Consider the following 20,624-nt stretch of genomic DNA (forward strand, 5'->3'; position numbering starts at 1 on the left):
AATTGATTTCACAATAAAATGACAAAACAGTTTGACCTGTCAGTTATCGACCTCTAGAGAGAAACAGGAAACACTTTGAAATAAAATCAGAGTTCTCACTCGGTGTCGAGTCTCTTTGGACTGGCGAGCTCTCGGGCGCTGCCGCTCAGCTCGTTGAGGATGACGAGAGGATAGAGGACGTTCTTCTCCACGAACAGCAGCCACACGTGGAGCTTCTCAAACCACATGACGTGAGCCGCGTCTGAGGGGAGGAGCCAACAAGAGTCAGACGGCGTCTAGTAACTGAATGAAGTGTTTTGATTTGTTTTAATTAACGCTTCGTGAAAGAGTCTTCTTTCTGCTCCTTTTCATTCAACATTTGTTTCTTTTTCTTAACTTTATTGTTTGTTTGAATAAATAAATAAATAAATAAAATCACAGAGCGGTAACCTTCAGGAGCGGGACTCACCCCTGACTTCAAACTGGTAGTACTCCTTGGTTTTGAGCAGCGGGTGGGAGAAGCAGTACCAGGGCAGCTGCTTGCGGACTTGAGGCATCAGGTAGTGTGTGAGCAGGCCGACCGTCCCCAACAGAGCGTACAGGACGTAACTGAGGAACGGCTGAGGGAGCAGAGAGACGGACGACATCATCAAACACACAGATCCAGATCTCATCAGCGACGTGATCACAACTCACACACTCATGTATAGCTCTATAATACTGCATGCATGTAAACTTATTCACTACATGTATATGATATTGATACATATGTGTGTATGTATATATTTATTACCATCACCTCTCTTTTTATGATGGTCACATTACATTTATTTTCTTTCCATTAATGTTTACATGCATATATACATTTTTTTCTCTCTCTAACTAATTTTTCCATTTTTATATATATATATATATATATATTTTTTTTTTTATTTTTTATTTTTTTTTTACTCCCCACTAAGTTCGGCACTTTAATGCATCACGCTGTCACAAACACATTCACACCTTTCTAACACACTACCTGAACATATAAATCATTGCTTGACTTTCATCTCATTTAAATGTATTTTGTCTGTATTGTTGCTCTGAATCTTTTCTTGTGTTTTGGTATTTTGTCTGTTGTATTTTTATTTTATTTTTATTTTTTGTCTTTATTTGTTCTCGTTTAGTTGTCATGTCTGTTATGTCTATATATTCTTGTTTCATTTTGTTCACCTAAAATTGTTTTTAAAAAGAACTCACAAGCTCACTCAGACTCACGCACACACAGTTACACTGAGGCTCTGCTTTAAGGGAATTTAAATGTGCATGTATGGAGGATGTAGAGCAGACGGCCGAGGGTTCAAATCCGACCTGTTGGAGCTATTTCATTGTTGTTAGAATTAGTTTTGGTATTTAGTTTACTAATATTGTCTTTTGCTGGTTATTTGTTTAGTAAATGTATTTTTACATTAGTATTTTTGTTAGGTATTTGGTAACACTGTGGGCACCAGAGGTTATTTAAGTAAGAGGCAGGTAGAGGACCAGCATGCACCTGGGTGGGCCTGTGGTTTTTTACTTTATGTAGTGTACTTTATTTAGTTTCTAAATAAACCATAGTGCCCACCCAGGTGCATGCTGGTCCTCTACCTGCCTCTTACTTAAATAAATGGTGCATCAGTGGTCATTTGATTATGTTTGATATTAGTTTATTTAGATTTGTTTGTTTTTGGACAAATAGCCACTACATGACCTTTGACCCCCTTCCTGCATGTAACTCCAGTGATTTGTATACTTTCTTTGGAGTTCATCTAGTGATCCTTTACGTCTAACGTCGTCCTCTGAGAGCTCTGACCTCCAGCTGTGAAGAGGCTGAAGCGTGAGAGATTCTTAAAAGAAGTTTTTTCTGTACCTGCAGTGCGATGAACACGGTGCTGACATGGATGGCGAAGTAAAGAACAGCGATGACCACGCAGACGATCAGGTCAGACTGCAGACGCTCGTTCTGCGGGGGGGAAGAAACGTTTAAAATGTCTTCACTCAATGTTTGAAAAGAGCTGATGAAGGAGTCGAACTCACCACCGAGGCTCGGAGCTTTTCGGGCAGAGGGTCCTGGACTTCTGACAGAGGGTCCTCCGGGTTCTTGTCTTTTAAATTAGGCAAAATCTTTGACTGTATGAGCGAGCTGTGAAGAGAGGAGCAACAGACACAAAGTGATTACTGAAGGAGAACTCACTGAGACCGATTGGAGCTCACATATGAGCCGCCATCAGAGGTAGGAACAAAGGTGTTATGAGGAGAAGAGGGTGGAGATGTGTAATGTCAGATCAACATTGTGTGTGTGTGTGTGTGTGTGTGTGTGTGTGTGTGTGTGTGTGTGAGAATGTCCTGCCGTGTGTCGACATGCTGTACCACTTACGCTTCTGCAGCGCTGAAACGCAATGTGAAGCCACGCACTGTGACATATCTATCACGATGTGATGGATGAAATGTGTAGAAAGACTCTGTTGTAAGTTTTGTTCACTTTGTGATTTCGGTTTTGCAGAATCACAAAGTGAGATCTGTTCATTCAGAGATCCTGGAGACGGCCCTGGATGCAGGTCAAGTTGATATTCTGTTTTTTTTTGTGTGCATGATCCAGGTGGGCGGGGTCAGCGCCAGGAAAATATTCAAATGCTACTTTGAAGTCATTTACTTATTTGTTTATTTCACATGGACATACAGTAACATTGGTTCTGTAACATTTAACCATGCACAAGTTCCAGATGCACCGCTCTTAGTATTTATAGAAAAATGCTAATTTGCAACAGCTGTCGACGGGAGGCTTTTAGAAACAACAGAGATAAAGATAAAAAGGGTAAGAAAAAGAAAACAGTTCAGTTATAATTACAGCGCAGTTATGAATGCAACAGGGATAAAATACAGTTACAAAGAGAAAAATATGAGCTGTGCTGATGAAAAAAGAAAACCTTGAGAGTGTGTGGAGGGTCGTTGTGAACTCACATGAGGACTGAGGGGTCGCTGCTCTGCCGGCTCAGGTGGTAGGACACGGCCACCAAGAGGCCGCAGAACACCGAGAACAACACGGGGATGTGATGCGGCTCCCACGACTCCTGAAAACACAGACAACAACATCGATATGAGATTTAGAATATCTCTCTACACTGACTCTTCATTCAGAATCTGCACTCAGCCTGCTTCTGAAAACACTCTCTCGTTTAGAACAATTGAACTAAAGATGCTGGTGCTCAGAAAACAAACGCCAGGCGGACTCGGGGCCTTACTGAGCATTTGACACACTATAACTTTTTTTAATTAATTTTTTTACATCCACAGCGAACTTAGCATCACCGATGGAAAAAAGCAAATAAAGGGAGGAGAAAAAAATAGATGAATGTTGATGCATGCAAAGAATATTCCCGTGCAACAGGTCACTGCTACATCTCTGAATCAACACTTCTGAGAGGTCGTCTGGCTCTTTAGTTTGATGGCTCTAGTTTCTTGTCCCTGTTTTTCAAACTCTGCTCTTTCTTTTTTTTTTTTCATAGTTTTTATTCATTTTTCTCATCAACAACATTACAATATGACATTTTTTTTTTCTTTTTCCAGCTGTATAGTTACATTAGGATATTAAGCCAGCAGAAATAGATTAGTAAAATACAAACCAAAATGTCCACTCCAAAGAATATACATATACACAACAATACACATGAGCAAACAAGTACATAAATAAATGTTCATAAAAGTAGAGGAGAAAGGAAAATCAGAAATAAAAGTTGTAATCGTAAAGAAATAAATTCTAATCCACTCAAAGATATCACGTGTCAAAGTACAGGTGTGAAGTCAACCCCAGGGAGAAATGGTGCAACATCGCTCTCTACTGCATTAGTAAAGCCAGTACAGGTCTCCATCTTGTTGTGAAAGTTTCTTTTTGGAGTCTTAATTAGTAGGTAATTTGTTCCATTTGATAAATGTCCCAAACTTTCTGTATCCATATATTGTAAGTGGGAGGGTCTGAGTATGGTGATGCACTTCAGGCCCTCCCATTCAGGCCAAAAGGCGTAAACTCTGCTCTTTTAAAAAGATTTAAAGAAGTCTGATTCACATCCCTGTGTTGCTCAGATGTAGAGCTGTTACATTTCAAAGTCGGTCTTTTCTCACCTTCAGAGCTCCGTAGCAGAATCCGTACAGCAGAGCGACGGTGACCACGCTGCGCAGGACGCTGTACAGCGCTGACAGCAGACTGGTGGAGGCTGCAAAGAGAGCAGAGAGGATGTCAGCAACGGCGGCGCTCAACCTGACAGCGAGCAGGCCGGGCAGAATGCAAATCAGCGATTCAGCCTGAGGAGTCATCAAGTATAAGAGGCAGGAGGGGGGAGGGGGGAGGGGGGGGGTGTGTCTCATCATGTGGAGGTCACAGTCACCAGAGGACAGAAAGTCATAAATCATCAAGGCGCTCACCGTTGCCCCCGAACACATGGATGTCCAGCTGCTCGAAGAGGTACATGACGAATGTGTTGACCTGCGGCAGCAGCCCGACGAAGAAGATGATGGGGAAGCACAGGATGAAGACTGCAGGGGGACAAGATCAGGAACATCACAACACTGTGTTTTTATTGTTTTACATCTTTGACTGCAGGCTGCAAAACATTCAGAACACGACGTGTGAGAGAACAGAGACGAGTCTCCGGGGACGCCGCCGCAACTGCAATTTATGTTGATGGTTCTTTAATGAAGGAAATCATCTCCAAACAAATAAACAAACGAGACTACAGCTCAGAGACACAGAGACAGAACCTGAGACCCGTCTCCACCAGCTGGTTAAGTCTTCATAGTTCTGTCACATTTAACCCTGAAGTGTGTGTGTGTGTGTGTGTGTGTGTGTGTGTGTGTGTGTGTGTGTGTGTGTGTGTGTGTGTGTGTGTGTGTGTGTGTGTGTGTGTGTGTGTGTGTGTGTGTGTGTGTGTGTGTGCGCTCACCAATGACAAGGTCCCGGGCCGAGGCGAGGACCAGGGAGCTGGTGAGTGCGACTCCGTACAGGGTGAAACGGGACGATGTGGTCCTCAGACTGCCGTAGTGCAGCAGCCAGATGAGACCGCAGCACAGACAGAAGTAGACAGGCCGGCTGTACGCTATGATGCGGTTATGACCCTGCAAGGACAAGAAGGTCAGAATTAACGGCTTTTATCGTTTATCAGTCCTGAATACACAGGGTAGGATTCAAAGCTCTGAATGTTTAAAGGGGATCTTTGGGGTAACATATTCTCCTCTTCTTCTTCAGTGTAAATAAGTGTCAGAGCTCCTCAAAACATGTGTGTGAAGTTTCTTGTTCTAAATCCACTCTGATCCTGTATTTGATCATGTCTATAAACCCCTCTATTTCAGCCCTGCTCAGAACAGGCTGTTTCTGTGTCTGTACCTTTAAATATGTAAATGAGCTGTGTCTGACCACGCCCCCTCTCTTGAAGGGCTTGGGTGTACTCAGTCTTTCTCGCTCCATGTCCTATTGTTTACGGTGAGAAGGCAGACTCAGTGGGCAGAACAAACACCTAGCTGTGGGAGTGTCACCCACCTGGGGGAGGGGCTACTGCCCTTTGTGATGTCATGAAGGGAAAATCTCCTAGAGCACACATTTTCTGAAAAGTGGAGCAGGCCTTCTTCTTCTATGTTTTTAGAAATCTAAACCGCTCAGTAACATTTCTTCCAGTAGTTTTGCCTTGCAGGCCACACTTTGGGGGTTTCTGAGATTTTGCAGCAAACACACACTAAATAAGGGAGTCAATTCCCAGCATGCCCTGCAGGACTAAAAATGTGTGATGCACTGTGGAGAAAAGCATACAAAATAAATAAGATCATCCGCAAGACTCCATAATGAATTCACTCCAGCAGGAATCCTCCCCAAAGAAAGAGAGAATTCATTCAGAGGCGTCAGAGACACAGGAGAAAAGAGAGAGAGGGAGAGAGGGGGAGCGAGAGAGGGAGAGAGAGGGAGAGGGAGGGAGAGAGAGGGAGAGGGAGAGGGAGGGAGAGGGAGAGGGAGAGAGAGAGAGAGAGAGACAGAGAGGCAGAGAGAGAGAGAGAGAGAGAGAGAGAGACAGAGAGAGTGAGAGAGAGGGAGAGAGAGAGAGACAGAGAGAGTGAGAGAGAGGGAGAGAGAGGGAGAGGGAGGGAGAGGGAGGGAGAGAGACAGAGAGAGAGAGACAGAGAGACAGAGAGAGAGAGACAGAGAGAGACAGAGAGAGACAGAGAGAGAGAGAGACAGAGAGAGAGAGAGAGAGGGGGGTAGAGAGGAAGAGGGAGAGAGAGAGAGAGGGAGAGGGAGAGAGAGAGAGAGAGGGAGGGAGGGAGGGAGGGAGAGAGAGAGAGAGAGGGAGGGAGGGGGGTAGAGAGAGGGAGAGGGAGAGAGCAGGTTTCAACCCAGTAGGCTGCCCTGCTTTTTACACACCAACAATCACATTAAACAGACAAAAAGTCGTCGTCAGACGAGTCAGAGTCCCCGAGGTGAGGTGAAGAAGAAAAGAGGGATGACAGGAGGAGAGGGAGATACAGACAAAGAGAGAGAGAGAGCTGCGGTCTACAGTCTGGACGGCTATTTAAAGCTCGTGCCTGCAGCTGAGTGGGAGCGGCATTAATAAAAGACGCCGTTTCAGAGCTACTGACGCAGAGGAGGGAGGACACAAACACTCCATTTGTACACATGCACTCTTCAGCTGGTTGTTCACACATGCACCTCACAGCCGGAGACTTTACGTGTAGATCGACATATTTATAACATTTAACTAAAGAGTGGAGTACCCGGAGAGAACCCAGACTCCTCACAGAGAGGCTCCTGAAGGACGGGGATTCAAACCAGGAACCTCCTCACAGAGAGACTCCTGAAGGACGGGGATTCAAACCAGGAACCTCCTCACGGAGAGACTCCTGAAGGACGGGGATTCAAACCAGGAACCTCCTCACAGAGAGACTCCTGAAGGACGGGGATTCAAACCAGGAACCTCCACACAGAGAGACTCCTGAAGGACGGGGATTCAAACCAGGAACCTCCTCACAGAGAGACTCCTGAAGGACGGGGATTCAAACCAGGAACCTCCTCACAGAGAGACTCCTGAAGGACGGGGATTCAAACCAGGAACCTCCACACAGAGAGACTCCTGAAGGACGAGGATTCAAACCAGGAACCTCCTCACAGAGAGACTCCTGAAGGACGGGGATTCAAACCAGGAACCTCCACACAGAGAGACTCCTGAAGGACGGGGATTCAAACCAGGAACCTCCTCACAGAGAGACTCCCGTCAGACGGGGATTCAAACCAGGAACCTCCTCACAGAGAGGCTCCTGAAGGACGAGGATTCAAACCAGGAACCTCCTCACAGAGAGACTCCTGAAGGACGGGGATTCAAACCAGGAACCTCCTCACAGAGAGGGGACAGAGCTAACCACTGAGCCACCGTGCCGCCTCAGCATGAAGAAGCAGCTTAGTGCTCTTCTTGTCTTGCTCAGCGGGATGTTCTTTGACTCTCTGTTGTCATTCCAGAGTCGGACTCTGTTCTTTGGTCGGCCATGTTAGATGTGATGTTGTTGTAAGATCAGAAAGAGTTATGCAAATGTTGAATTTGTTTTTACCATATATTTACTTTTTTTATTATCATTTAATCCATTTATCATTTAATTCATATGTCATATAGTCATATCCTGTCAATCATGCACACACCCGCGGTGCCTCTGCACCTGTGAGGTCAGGATACGTGTGCCATACATTGAGCAGTACAGCGTTTCTGAGTATCTGCCTGCTTCACGGTCTTCCAGCTAAAACCACAGATGAACTCAGTATCACCTGGGGATGTACCTCGTTTCTGCCAATATGAATTGTTGAGGTTTTACAGAATCTTGAAAAAGAGAGACGGTTTGGCTAGAAAAGCTGATCGAGGTTCTTTTTTACTTTTCTAAAGGACTCCACGTCACGTCACGGGACTTAGTCTCTGAGACCGAGACCTTTTAAAACCTCAAGTGTCTACACTCTCAGGTTTAGACTTTGATCTTTGAGTTTTGCTTTTCTTTTTACATTTTTATATTTTTACTTTTACTGTTTTGTATTTTCATTTGGAATATCATTTGAAGTTTTTTAATACATTTTCCGAAACTTTTTGAAATCATTTTCTGACTGAAGTCATTCACACCACAAAGACCTGAGTCTCCCTTAAGGACCCCGTGAACCTCAGGAGGTAAGCTTGAGCTGTCACACCACAACACACTTCTACTGACTTTTACTACACACCTCATACACACCTAACATCCTAGCGGGAGAGATTACAGTTATTCCCTCTCTGGGGGGTAATCTAGAGTCCTGTACCAGGGGTTATTCTTGAATCTAATTATTCTAGAAATGAATGTTAGGCAGATAATCCTGGGGCTGTGATTATAACAAGTCCTCTGTCCTCCAAAGGGTGTTAGAGGAGTCATTTTACAAAGCTCCAGGTACTAGGAAAGAGTAGAATAGCAGCTGGTAGGGAGTGAGCTCTCACTTAGTTCTAGGAAAGAGTAGACTAGTTAACTAATGGGTGGTGAGCTTCCGTTAGCTATAGTAAAGTTATTCACTCCTTTTTGCATGTCCAGGACATGTAACAAACAGAGAACATTTGTAAAACATTTGTAAAAGAAGGATCACTCACATGGCGAGGGGAGGAGGAGTCCGGCTGAACACTCTGTGGATACAAGAAGAAAAACACGTGTTATTACAAACTCCTAAGATTTATATCAGCTTAAATAAAAACAGCTTTCAGTTTATCACCTCTTCAAACATCACTTCACTTCTCTACAAACTTTCATTACACTGAATCATTTTAAAGTCCCATTAACGCGCTCAGGAAAAGACGCTGGGCGCTGTTTGATTCCTAACCCTACCCTAAGAAACTCAAGAAGCTGAGAGTACTGACCTTCAGTAAGGAGTACTGGCAGCTGGCAATGACCAGGCAGAACTGAAAGACCCAGATGTCGGTGAAGAAGCCGTGAACGAGCAGCACTGAACCCAAGAAGGCCACCAGGACGGCCAGCAGCACGGCGAGCACGTTCTCCAAGACCTCACGGTTCCTGAAACACAAAGGACACAAAGTCAAGGTCACACCAAGGTCACCGGGGTCGTCCAAATTGTACAAACTTTTAGTTATAACGTTTTAAAAACAGTACAATCTGAGTTATCTACCCGCACAGCTCTAGATCGTTTGCTCTGGTCTGAATCACCAGTTTGTTACATAATTACCTCGAGCTTGCTCTGTGTTCACACAGGGACGTTTACAAGAGGACTAGCCTGTGTGATGAGCGAGGAGAACGCTCTCTGATTGGACGGAATCAGGGAGCAGCTCGCTAAACCAAAGATTTAATGGTCTTAAACCGCCTTTAGCTTAGTGAAACGTTAGCTATGAACGATGATGAAGGCTCTCGCACCTGTCAAACAGAGCCAGCAGCGTGAGCCGGTCAAAGTGCAGGCCGACCCACAGGAAGGGGAGGAGCCACAGGCGGTAGTACTGCCGGGCTTTGCCGGCGGCGTTGGCGGCGGCGGGGTCCTCGTGTCCCAGCGGTGCGTCCTGGAGCTCCGGACTCAGATCTCCTTCGTGCTGCTCCAGCAGCTCCGGGTCCATCGTCAGCAGACGGTTCAGACGGATCTGAGGGAGGGAGATCTGTCCACCGGTCAGGCAAGACGTTTACATCAACAACTACACAGAACCACCTGGAACACACGCACTCACAGCCACCGGGGTCATGATGAGCAGATGATCAAACACACCTCTCTTCAGCTTCACATTCACACTCCTGAACAGATCTGGATCACTTCAGGAGGACGGCTGCAGAAATCCTCCTGACCTGTTCACACATGCGCCTCACAGAAACCTTTGGTGATGCTGCTTTCAGCTTTGACGCCGAGACTGTGGAACGACCTTCCTGAGAGGAGCCGAGAATCTGCAAACTTAAACCTCTTACCTCCAGCAAGTATTTTTACATTCAGTTGACAAGCCTGAATAAATGTTGTATTTCGTTTTCTTTTTAAACCAGTAAGAATGTTAAGTTAAATCCTTAATGTATAAATCTATTCCTATTTTTTTAGATTTTAAATTCTTATTATGTATCTATTCTTATATTGTTTTATTTGCTTTGATAACCTGCTGCTGTAACAATGTCCCAGTTTGGGATCAATAAAGTTATTCTATTCTATTCTATTCTATATTGAGATTTTTTAAACGCAGTCTTAAAACTCATTTATTCAGTCTGGCTTTTATATAAATTCAAATCTTAACATTATTGTTTTGTCTTTTTTACCCTACTACAATTTTAAATATTCTTCTCCTATGTATTAAATGTAATATTTTATTGCTTTTATGTGTCGTATTTTATTTTTATATATATATTTTTAATTCTTATTGGTGTGCATTAGTCTCTCAATGATTTTCTAAACTACTTTTTAGTCAATAACTTTTCTGCACTGTTGTAAAGCACTGAACTGAAATTTAATTTGTCTAAAAGGTGCTTTATAAATAAAGTTTGATTGAAGATGGGAAGATTAGAGACCGGCAGCTAAAACACCAAGGGAATAGTTTGAACACAAAGTCAAAAATAATCTGCAGAAATATTCAAAACCCAGATCTGCAGAGGGGAATACACACTGTTTGTTTTTGTGTCAGTTTGTCTTTCTGTGATTCTCTGCAGGCTGTGCACTCTCTCTCTCTCTCATGGCCTCGCTCTATTAAACACACACACACACAGCTCACTGGTTCTGTACTCACCAGGTCATGAGGGTAGAAGCGAACTGAGGTAGAACTGGAGAGGTGGGAGTCGGTGTCCCTGCAGGGCATTAGACACACAAAGCGTGCTGATGAGACAAAAGCAGCCGCTGCACTATCTCTCTTAAATCATGATTCATTTCACCGTGACCTCCAAGCAAACAGCCAATCAGCTTCCTGCTTTGCTTTGTACTGTCATGTTTTTGTTGTTTTGTTTGTCACACCGTGTAAAGACATGTTGACCTTGACTCGTTCTCTTCACAGATTACTTTACATTTTAAATCAGAGGGTGAGTGTCAGTCTGTCACTCACCACACGTTGTTGGAGGCTCGTCTGGTTGCAGGTTCAAAATTGACCAGCGACATGTCACACCCGCCGGCCTCGTACAAGGACGGTGTGAGCTTTCCTGGAAAAAACAAGAGAGAGAGAGAGAGAGGGAGGGAGAGAGAGAAGGGAAGTTAGATCACAAATAAACAAGCAAAGAGCGACTCTGAGTGGAAAAGAAAATGATCTCACATGCAGAGAATCAAACTCAAAACGTTTATCTGAGCTAACGGGATCAATGAGGAGGTTTTAGTAAACTGCTCGTCAGGTTGTTCCTGATGTGTTGTTGTCAAGTCCCCTCCTGAGGGTCTCGACCCGACAAAAACCAAACGGTACCATCAGCCTCTGCCTAGATCCTACCCACAAGCCACCAGCAGTTGACCTTTAACCCCAAAACCCTGACTGCAGCTCCCTTACCTGACACCATAAACATCACACCCCAACATTAAAACACACATCAACACATTCATAGATGAAATCTCACACACACCCCGTACACATGCACACACACACTGATGATGAAGCAGAGGGAGTGACTCGGGGTTAAGTGTCTCGCCCGAGGACTCATTGGTCATGTGGCAGCAGGAGCTGGGGATCAAACCGCCAGGGAGGCAAGTCGACCGACTCAACCACTGAGCCACAGCGCCCTGATGTCTCTGCATGTTGAAGTTTAACCCCGTCCATGTCTCAGTTCTCCTATTCTGTTAGGTTTGCATCCTCTAGCTCTCAAACTGTTTTCACATTAGGACAATAAAAACCATAAAAAAGCATCCTGTGCTGAGGTCAGAAGGAGGACTATAAACCGTCTCCAAGAAGCGTAACAACGTTTACAAAGTTTAACATCAATAGAGGAGGATGCAAACATCGAGAGAAGCTCCCAGTGAGGGATGAAGATGAGAGCTTCTTGTCTTCTCAAACCGATGTGTTCATGAGCGTTTAGAGATCCTGAAGTGATTCCTGAATCATTGCAGTCTCTCTAAGAGGGGGGATAATGAGCGGTTGCCATGGTAACAGTGTTCCCAGCGCAGTTACATTAAACCCCAAACCTCTACGACATTACTGGGTTTTTTGTTGTCAGAAAAACAGCCGAGATGACGAGAAACGAGCCGCTGAACAATTAGACATCTGTCTGTGAGCGGTTTACCTTTTTAATCTATAATAACTATTAAAATAAATATAATAAAAAGTTAGATATGAAATGTTTATATGGAGGTTTCGACGTCTCGCTCACTCCTTCCCCGTCAGTCATTTTTCCAGATTTTCATTTCTGGGATCGATGGTGGAACAGGAAGTGAACGTTCAGGAACGCCTCACAGCACAGAAATCTCTCCTTAAGGACATGACCCCACTCCAAAGTGTACAAAGCAAGAAATCCTCGACAGGACTGAGAAGGGAAATCTTTTCTTTAGATGTTTTCTGAAGTTTGAAGGAGAATTATTTTTTTACATCTTTATAAATTATTTAGTAACACACAAATGTTTATGGTCTGCAGACTGAAGATGTGAAACTCTCAGTAACGGTCACAAAGTGAAAGAAACGGTCCAATCAGTGAGCTGTGTGGAGAGTGAGATGATAAAGGTACCTTACTCTCTGATCATTAAGGAAACATGCTATCTTGAAGTGCTGGCTTCTCTGACAACAAAGCAGCAGCCAGTATGTCCTCCTTCTAACTTTAGATTCTGCTCCTGAATGCTCTGGATTTGTTTGATTCTGATTCTGATATCGTCAATCAGGCGATGTTTGCCGTTTGGATATGAGCTCTAAGTGAGACAGCGTTAAAAACAAAGAAGTCTTGCACAGATCGGGCAGAGTTACTAACCAACAGTGTGAGATGACGAGCACAGAGCCTCACATCACAGAGTGTCTCATCAGTGCATGGCGCTCTGGGTCACATTATGAGCTGGAGCAGTAATCCATTTAGCGCTGCTTCAGAGGAAGGACACGAGACAGCCCTTACACAACCTCTGTCTCTCTTTACCATCATTACCGTCCATCAGGGGAAACATGTTTACGTACACAGACATCAGCAGCAGCAGCCCCACCAGGTCAAGTGCTGGCTACAGACTAAATATCACAGAGAGAAATGGAGCGTGAATAACGGCGCTCGGCTTGACTGATTGCGTCAGTTCAGCGAGCGTGGATAATGCTGCTCCGCTGAAATCATATCTGTGGCTCGCTCTTTTTCAAGCAACCCCAAAGCATCAAAGGCAGCGCAGCGGCGGTCCAAACAAGAATTCAAAAAGCAACCGCAGCACAAACATGACACATCCACCTCCTGAAACACTGCACACCGACTCCCCTCCATCATCTGAACCCCCTCTCCTCCTGCGCTCCCTACCGAAGTCGTCCTGCAGGCTGGTAGCGCCCACAGTCGAGGCCTTGTCCTGAGAACCCTCCAGGTGTGTGCTTCCATTCCTGGCCAGCAGGGAGGCGCTTGTGCTCAGCACGGTCACCTGGGACGGGGTTCTGGAGGGCTGACTTTTCACCTGGGAAGAAGAAGGCTGGGAGGCCTGGCTGAGAGCCTCCTGAAGACTGTGGGAGGAGAGGGGGGAGAAGGTGAGGAGGTGAGAAGAGATCGAGGCCGAAGGGGGAGGGGTCTGCTGATAAACAACAATATCACAGGGGGGAGGGGGGCAGGTGATCTCACAGCAGAGAGGTTAAAGATGATGCACATGCTGGTTGTCATGGTGGTGTCAGAAGGAAAGGCTTTGTAGTTTCTTTTTTAAAAATATTTATTATTCTCCCAGTGTGTTTACAGTCGAGCAGAAATGTTTTGTGGGCGGAGCCAACCGGTGGCAGAAAGGTAGGTGGTCTACGCAATCGTTAAGTATTTTAAAAAGTCTCCTTTTAAAGTGACGCAAACATCCGGTTGGTGGCGCTTCCCGGGCCGCTCGTTCTGATTGGCTGCTGCAGGTATTCTGTCGGAGACAGCCCGACCTGGAATCATAAACATCAAACATGTTTGATGTTTATGATTCCAGAACGGAGCGGTGAAATAATCAAGTTGACAAACTGGAGGATTGTCTGGACAGATAATCCTCAAAGCGACCTCGCTCTCCTTCTTCTGATTTATATAACGCTCCTCTGAGGTTCTGCTGAAGGTGCAAGCGGACGGAAATATACCTGACGATCATAAAGTGATGTTCACTACAGAGCATCCTCGACACAAGGAATCAATTTGAAATATTTCTTCATATTTTACTTCAAAGTGAAGCTTCATACTTTACGAGCGTCAGAGTTTTGCAGGAGTTTATTCTCAGAGATGTTAAAGAGCTCAAAGTGAAAGCATGAATCATTTAGTCTCCATACAGAGAGGGAAATGTGTGTGTGAATAAGTTCCCTGCATCACCAACAAGACAACAACAGAGTGTGGGGTGAAGGGACGGCGGAGGGGAGGGGGGAGGAGGCAAGGAGGGAGGATGGAGGGGGGAGGAGGCGAGGAGGGAGGATGGAGGGGGGAGGAGGCGAGGAGGGAGGGACTTGTGGAAGTTTTGGAGTTGTGCACGATTATTGAGCCCTGGCAGGTTGCACGCTTGTTTTTCTTGCTAAACATTTTGAAGGCTCAGCATTTAGAAATGTGACCTTGATAGAAAGACGCGAGAGATGTGACACGGGGGGGGGGCTGATCCTGCATCCTTAATACAAAATATCTGTTAATGTGTCAGCTCTAAATGTAAAGGTGTAGAGCTCTAAATGTAAAGGTGCAGAACTCTAAATGTAAAGGTGCAGGAAGCTGAGCTCTAAATGTAAAGGTGCAGGAAGCAGAGCTCTAAATGTAAAGGTGCAGGAAGCTGAGCTCTAAATGTAAAGGTGCAGGAAGCAGAGCTCTAAATGTAAAGGTGCAGGAAGCTGAGCTCTAAATGTAAAGGTGCAGGAAGTAGAGCTCGAAATGTAAAGGTGCAGAGCTCGAAATGTAAAGGTGCTGAGCTCTAAATGTAAAGGTGCAGGAAGCAGAGCTCTAAATGTAAAGGTGCAGGAAGCAGAGCTCTAAATATAAAGGTGCTGAGCTCTAAATGTAAAGGTGCAGGAAGCAGAGCTCTAAATGTAAAGGTGCAGGAAGCAGAGCTCTAAATATAAAGGTGCTGAGCTCTAAATGTAAAGGTGCAGGAAGCAGAGCTCTAAATGTAAAGGTGCAGGAAGCAGAGCTCTAAATGTAAAGGTGCAGAGCTCTGAATGTAAAGGTGCAGAGCTCTGAATGTAAAGGTGCAGGAAGCAGAGCTCTAAATGTAAAGGTGCAGGAAGCAGAGCTCTAAATGTAAAGGTGCAGGAAGCAGAGCTCAAAATGTAAAGGTGCAGAGCTCGAAATGTAAAGGTACAGAGCTCTAAATGTAAAGGTGCAGGAAGCAGAGCTCTAAATGTAAAGGTGCAGGAAGCAGAGCTCTAAATGTAAAGGTGCTGAGCTCTAAATGTATAGGTGCAGGAAGCTGATCTCTAAATGTAAAGGTGCAGGAAGCAGAGCTCTAAATGTAAAGATGCAGAGCTCGAAATGTAAAGGTGCAGGAAGCAGAGCTCTGAATGTAAAGGTGCAGGAAGCAGAGCTCTGAATGTAAAGGTGCAGGAAGCAGAGCTCTGAATGTAAAGGTGCAGGAAGCAGAGCTCTAAATGTAAAGGTGCAGGAAGCAGAGCTCTGAATGTAAAGGTGCAGGAAGCAGAGCTCTGAATGTAAAGGTGCAGAGCTCTACATGTAAAGGTGCAGGAAGCAGAGCTCTGAATGTAAAGGTGCAGGAAGCTGAGCTCTAAATGTAAAGGTGCAGGAAGCTGAGCTCTAAATGTAAAGGTGCAGGAAGCTGAGCTCTAAATGTAAAGGTGCAGGAAGCAGAGCTCTAAATATAAAGGTGCTGAGCTCTGAATGTAAAGGTGCAGGAAGCAGAGCTCTGAATGTAAAGTTGCAGGAAGCAGAGCTCTGAATGTAAAGGTGCAGGAAGCAGAGCTCTAAATATAAAGGTGCTGAGCTCTGAATGTAAAGGTGCTGAGCTCTGAATGTAAAGGTGCAGGAAGCTGAGCTCTGAATGTAAAGGTGCAGGAAGCTGAGCTCTGAATGTAAAGGTGCTGAGCTCTGAATGTAAAGGTGCAGGAAGCAGAGTTCTAAATATAAAGGTGCTGAGCTCTAAATGTAAAGGTGCAGGAAGCAGAGCTCTAAACGTAAAGGTGCAGAGCTCTGAATGTAAAGGTGCAGGAAGCAGAGCTCTAAATGTAAAGGTGCAGAGCTCTGAATGTAAAGGTGCAGGAAGCTGAGCTCTGAATATAAAGGTGCTGAGCTCTAAATGTAAAGGTGCAGGAAGCAGAGCTCTAAATGTAAAGGTGCTGAGCTCTAAATGTAAAGGTGCAGAGCTCTGAATGTAAAGGTGCAGGAAGCAGAGCTCTAAATGTAAAGGTGCAGAGCTCTGAATGTAAAGGTGCAGGAAGCTGAGCTCTGAATATAAAGGTGCTGAGCTCTAAATGTAAAGGTGCAGGAAGCAGAGCTCTAAATGTAAAGGTGCTGAGCTCTAAATGTAAAGGTGCAGAGCTCTGAATGTAAAGGTGCAGGAAGCAGAGCTCTAAATATAAAGGTGCAAGAAGCTGAGCTCTAAATGTAAAGGTGCAGGAAGCAGAGCTCTAATGAGCAGTTTGGACTCTTGACAGTGAAAAATAAAAACAGGATGTTCCTGTGAAGTCACACTTTGATTTGTTTTAATGATCAGTATCGTCTTCGTCTCTTCTGAGAAAGGTCGCTCAAAAGGGCAAAGCCACGTGATACAGCAGGCTGTCTGTGTTATTGAGCGAATCATGTGCCGCTCTGAGAGGAGGCGGCGTGTCAGAGCGTGTGCCTTTGGGTTTGTGAGGACTCCATTCTTTGATCAGAGCTCAAAACGTGGAACTGTAGAGATCAGATGGCGTGATAGCGGGATGAAAGGAGGGAAGTCTGGAGAGAAAGGAGGACGAGAGACATCACATGCAGAGTGGAGACGCCGGGCGCCTCGTTAGACGTCATGCAGAAAGACGAGAAGATAGGGGACGCCACCTGGCAGCATGCTCACGCCAGGCGGCACGAGCACAGACACGAGCCCCTGCTCCATGCACGGCGTACCTGAGAGGAGATCCAATCAGAGAGGTGGGCGGGGTGGGGTTACTGCCAGCGTTGTGTCGCCGCCGCACCGCCTGCCGACGAAACGTGCTACGCTCACGCCGAAATATGACCGTCTCCTCGCTCCCCGGCGCTGTCATGGGGAGAGAGACAGCATCGGCCAATCAGAGAGGATGTGGTTACACAAGATGAATCAGCGACATTTCAAACAAACAAAATCTCAGAATCAAATCAAACTGAATAACAAACATGGAGGCTGACGACCGACTGATCTCATGGCGTCGAGCTCCAACCTGCAGCACGTCATCAACACGCCTCAAACACCCGAGAGAAACAACAACACTGACACGAGCTTAAAGAAACGTAGAGCCTGCTGACGAGCCATCTCGTGACACTTCAAACTCAGACGCACTTTGCAACAACGGTAACAAGAAATCTTTAAAACAGGAAATAATCAGAATCTCAGAGAGGCAAACACAGCAGGACACACACGCACGCAAGCTAGCACGCAGGCTAGCACGCAGGCTAGCACGATGATGTAAGTCCTGCCTTTGGGAAGCTGCTTTAGAGAAACAAATTGCAGCAAATATTATCATGTTTGAGGCTGTATTCATTAGACCAGACCTTAAAATCCTTACACGCACGCACGTCTTACCCGGAATACATGGCGCGGCTACACTAACCTCTTGGCTACTCGCCCAAAGTTTAGTCTTTTCAAAGTATTTTTGTCCTCAGCATCAACTTGTTGCTTAAAGGTCCAATCAGTGAGCTGTGTAGAGAGTGAGATGATAAAGGTATCTTACTCTCTGATCATTAAGGAAACATGCTATGTTGAAGTGCTGGCTTCTCTGACAACAATGCAGCAGCCAGTATGTCCTCCTTCTAACTTTAGATTCTGCTCCTGAATGCTCTGGATTTGTTTGGACCAGAGAAGGTAGGCGCTTTTAAGACACGCCCCCACACGGCCGTTTTGGACGCCCCTCGGTTTGTCAGATATGAGAGCAGCACCCAGTATGGAGCAACAATTGGTTTTTATTCCCAAAACTCCTGAAGACTGGAGGGGAAGTCTGCCTTCTATACATGTTCTGTGTTTCACTTCTTTCAAAGAGAGACTCATTAAAATATACAACGACTTCCTGTGAGTGTGAAGAATGTGCTGCAGCCTCGGTGTGTGTGACACTAATCAGAGAGCTGCTGTTTGTGTGACCTCAACGCACGCACGCACGCACGCACGCACACACACACACACACACACACACACATCGCTGGATTATAAAAATAAGTTTTTAAACAGAAAGACAAAAGTACCAAACTCTCTCTGCTAGAAGAGCTGAAGCTTTCTGGAGAGTTTTTCAATACTCAGATCAGTCGCAAATAAATACAAATGAATAAAAATAACTGAAAAACTGTAACCTCCACCATAACTCATTATTTATTAAACCTGCAATATAATAATAATAATGAATAATATGTTAATGATAACAAAGTGCAATATACAACCAGTACAATAATCTTGATAATGTGTGGATATATTCCATCTGACTCTATTACTGAAACCTTACTTATACTCCTATTCTATTTGATTAATATTTTTATTATTATATTTCTACTGCTATATGTTGTGTTTTGGAGCAACTGTAACAATCAAATTTCCCTCTGGGATTAATGAAGTATTTCTGATTCTGAAAAAAAATAACAGAGTGATTCAAAACACATAATAAATAAACATCTGATAAACATCAGAACAGTCGTAGAGCAGGGAGCATGCTCTTTGTGTTCGGTGTGTCAGAGATGTGTGTGTGCTACGTACCCCGCAGAGAAGCTGAATCCTGAGGCTCAGAGAAAGCCGCCTGGTTGGGCAGACTGTTCCTGGAGCGGGTCACTGACTCCAGCTGGGAGGCCCGACCCAGCAGGGAGGCCGCGTCCAGGACTTCCCCTTCTTTGGCTTCCAGGTCCGACTTGGAGGTGGTGAGGGCCCGAGGCCCGGCGGGCGCTCCGAGGCGGCCGGGGTCATTAAGGCAGGCGGCCGTCCCGCTGTCCAGACTCAACACCCGGGCGTGTGTTTTGGCGCTGCCCGTGCTGGGAGTCCTCCGAGAGGTGCGCCGCTTCCCTCTGGTTTGCACGCCTGCCTCGGATCCCGCGGCGGCTTTGACTGCGGAGGAGGACGAGGAGGCTGCGGTGTGCTTCCCCTTCAGGGTCCTGTAGTACCCCCCCTCGGGGGAGTGGCAGGAGCGCGAGGTGTTGCTGGAGGAGCTGTCTGTGCTCAGGTGGTGGGCGGAGTGAAGACTGGAGGCACAGCTGAGCTCGCTCTGATCGCTGGAGTCCTCCTCCCCGCCCCCGGTGAACACCGCGCTACAAGGCTTAGCCATGCCACGCAGAGACATGTAGTCCCGGTGCCGGCTGGCGTCGAAGCTGCTCGCTCTTTTCTTGCCCGTCCGCCGGCGAGCGCTGCGCCCCGCGGACAAAGAAGAAGTCCTCTGAACGATGCTGTCTGACTTTGGTTTAGAGTCATCTCTCACCTGCTCCGGCTCTGTGGCCGCTACACCCGCTGAGCCATCAGCACTGGTCCTGATACCGGGCTCCTCCTGACCCCGACCAGGCTCCACCTGCTCCTGGACCGCGGGCGCCGTCTGTGTTTCAGCAGGCGGTTTAGCAGTCAGCTCGTTAGCGTGCGGGTTTTTATTGGCCTCCCTGGACGGGAGGTTACTGAGACCCCGAGAGCTGATACTGCCCAGGCTCAAAGTCCTGTTGTCTGCAGGAGCGGAGGCGGCCTCTCCTCTGTCCCGCACGCGCTCGTCCCCTGAAAGAGAGAGCAGACTCTCCACGTGGGTGGAGCTCGTCTGCTCGCTGTGGAAGCTGCTGACCGTGCTGTTGGTGTCTCTGTCTGTGCCGCTGCAGTAGCTCTCAGTGGAGCCGCTGCTGCGAGTACTCAGACTCCTCAGGCTGTCCGCACTGCGCTCCCCTCCCTGGGACTTCCCTCCCCCACCCGGGCCTCTCCCACCACCACCGCCCCCCTCTACCTGATACAGTCCTGAGCTGCCCTCCCCGGCCTCCCTGGAGGCGGAGCGGGCCACCCTGCGCGGCTCCTTGTGCCGATAACACTCGATCCCCGAGGTGGAGGGCACAGCTGGATCCTGCTGGTGCAGCCGCTCCGCCCCCTCTCTCCCACACAGACCCGGCCGCTGAGGTTTGGCGGCCTCCAGCTCGCACACGGGGTCCAGGCCGCCTCTCCTGGGCGGAGGGTACAAAGCAAAGTCAGGTAGACACGGGTCGGGGAAGGCGGACCCCGCGGAGCTGGAGGTCCGAGGGAGACCCCGAGACCGGAGCTCCTTCCTGAAGGTCTGAGACTGCAGGGACCCGTGGGAGGTGAGCTCGGCGTCGCAGGACGAGTGCGACAGGCTGAAGTGATAAGCAGCAGAGTTACAAAGATCAGCCGGCTCCCTCGACAGCTCCGACGGACACAGGGAGGTGGAAGGTTGCAAGGAGGCGAAGGAGTCATTGGGAAC

At 46.6% G+C, this 20,624-nt stretch overlaps 1 protein-coding gene across 1 annotated transcript in view; it reads right to left on the reverse strand.

Moving 5' to 3' along the window:
• The window catches only part of pcnx1 (pecanex 1), a gene marked incomplete at its 5' end in the record, with an annotated part of 39,287 nt that overhangs the window by 12,670 nt on the left and 5,993 nt on the right, over window positions 1-20,624 (reverse strand). The window contains 16 exon segments of the mRNA XM_065947664.1: window positions 100-241; window positions 449-599; window positions 1,871-1,963; window positions 2,038-2,143; window positions 2,962-3,071; window positions 4,120-4,211; window positions 4,420-4,530; window positions 4,938-5,109; window positions 8,628-8,660; window positions 8,892-9,045; window positions 9,400-9,632; window positions 10,734-10,791; window positions 11,043-11,136; window positions 13,393-13,586; window positions 17,122-17,251; window positions 18,929-20,624. The exon segment at window positions 18,929-20,624 is cut by the window's right edge and continues 32 nt beyond it. Of these exon segments, the coding sequence (XP_065803736.1) occupies window positions 100-241; window positions 449-599; window positions 1,871-1,963; window positions 2,038-2,143; window positions 2,962-3,071; window positions 4,120-4,211; window positions 4,420-4,530; window positions 4,938-5,109; window positions 8,628-8,660; window positions 8,892-9,045; window positions 9,400-9,632; window positions 10,734-10,791; window positions 11,043-11,136; window positions 13,393-13,586; window positions 17,122-17,251; window positions 18,929-20,624 (3,569 nt within the window).

Source organism: Labrus bergylta, chromosome 18, assembly GCF_963930695.1.
Source record: "Labrus bergylta chromosome 18, fLabBer1.1, whole genome shotgun sequence".
In the NCBI taxonomy this organism is placed as follows: domain Eukaryota; kingdom Metazoa; phylum Chordata; class Actinopteri; order Labriformes; family Labridae; genus Labrus; species Labrus bergylta.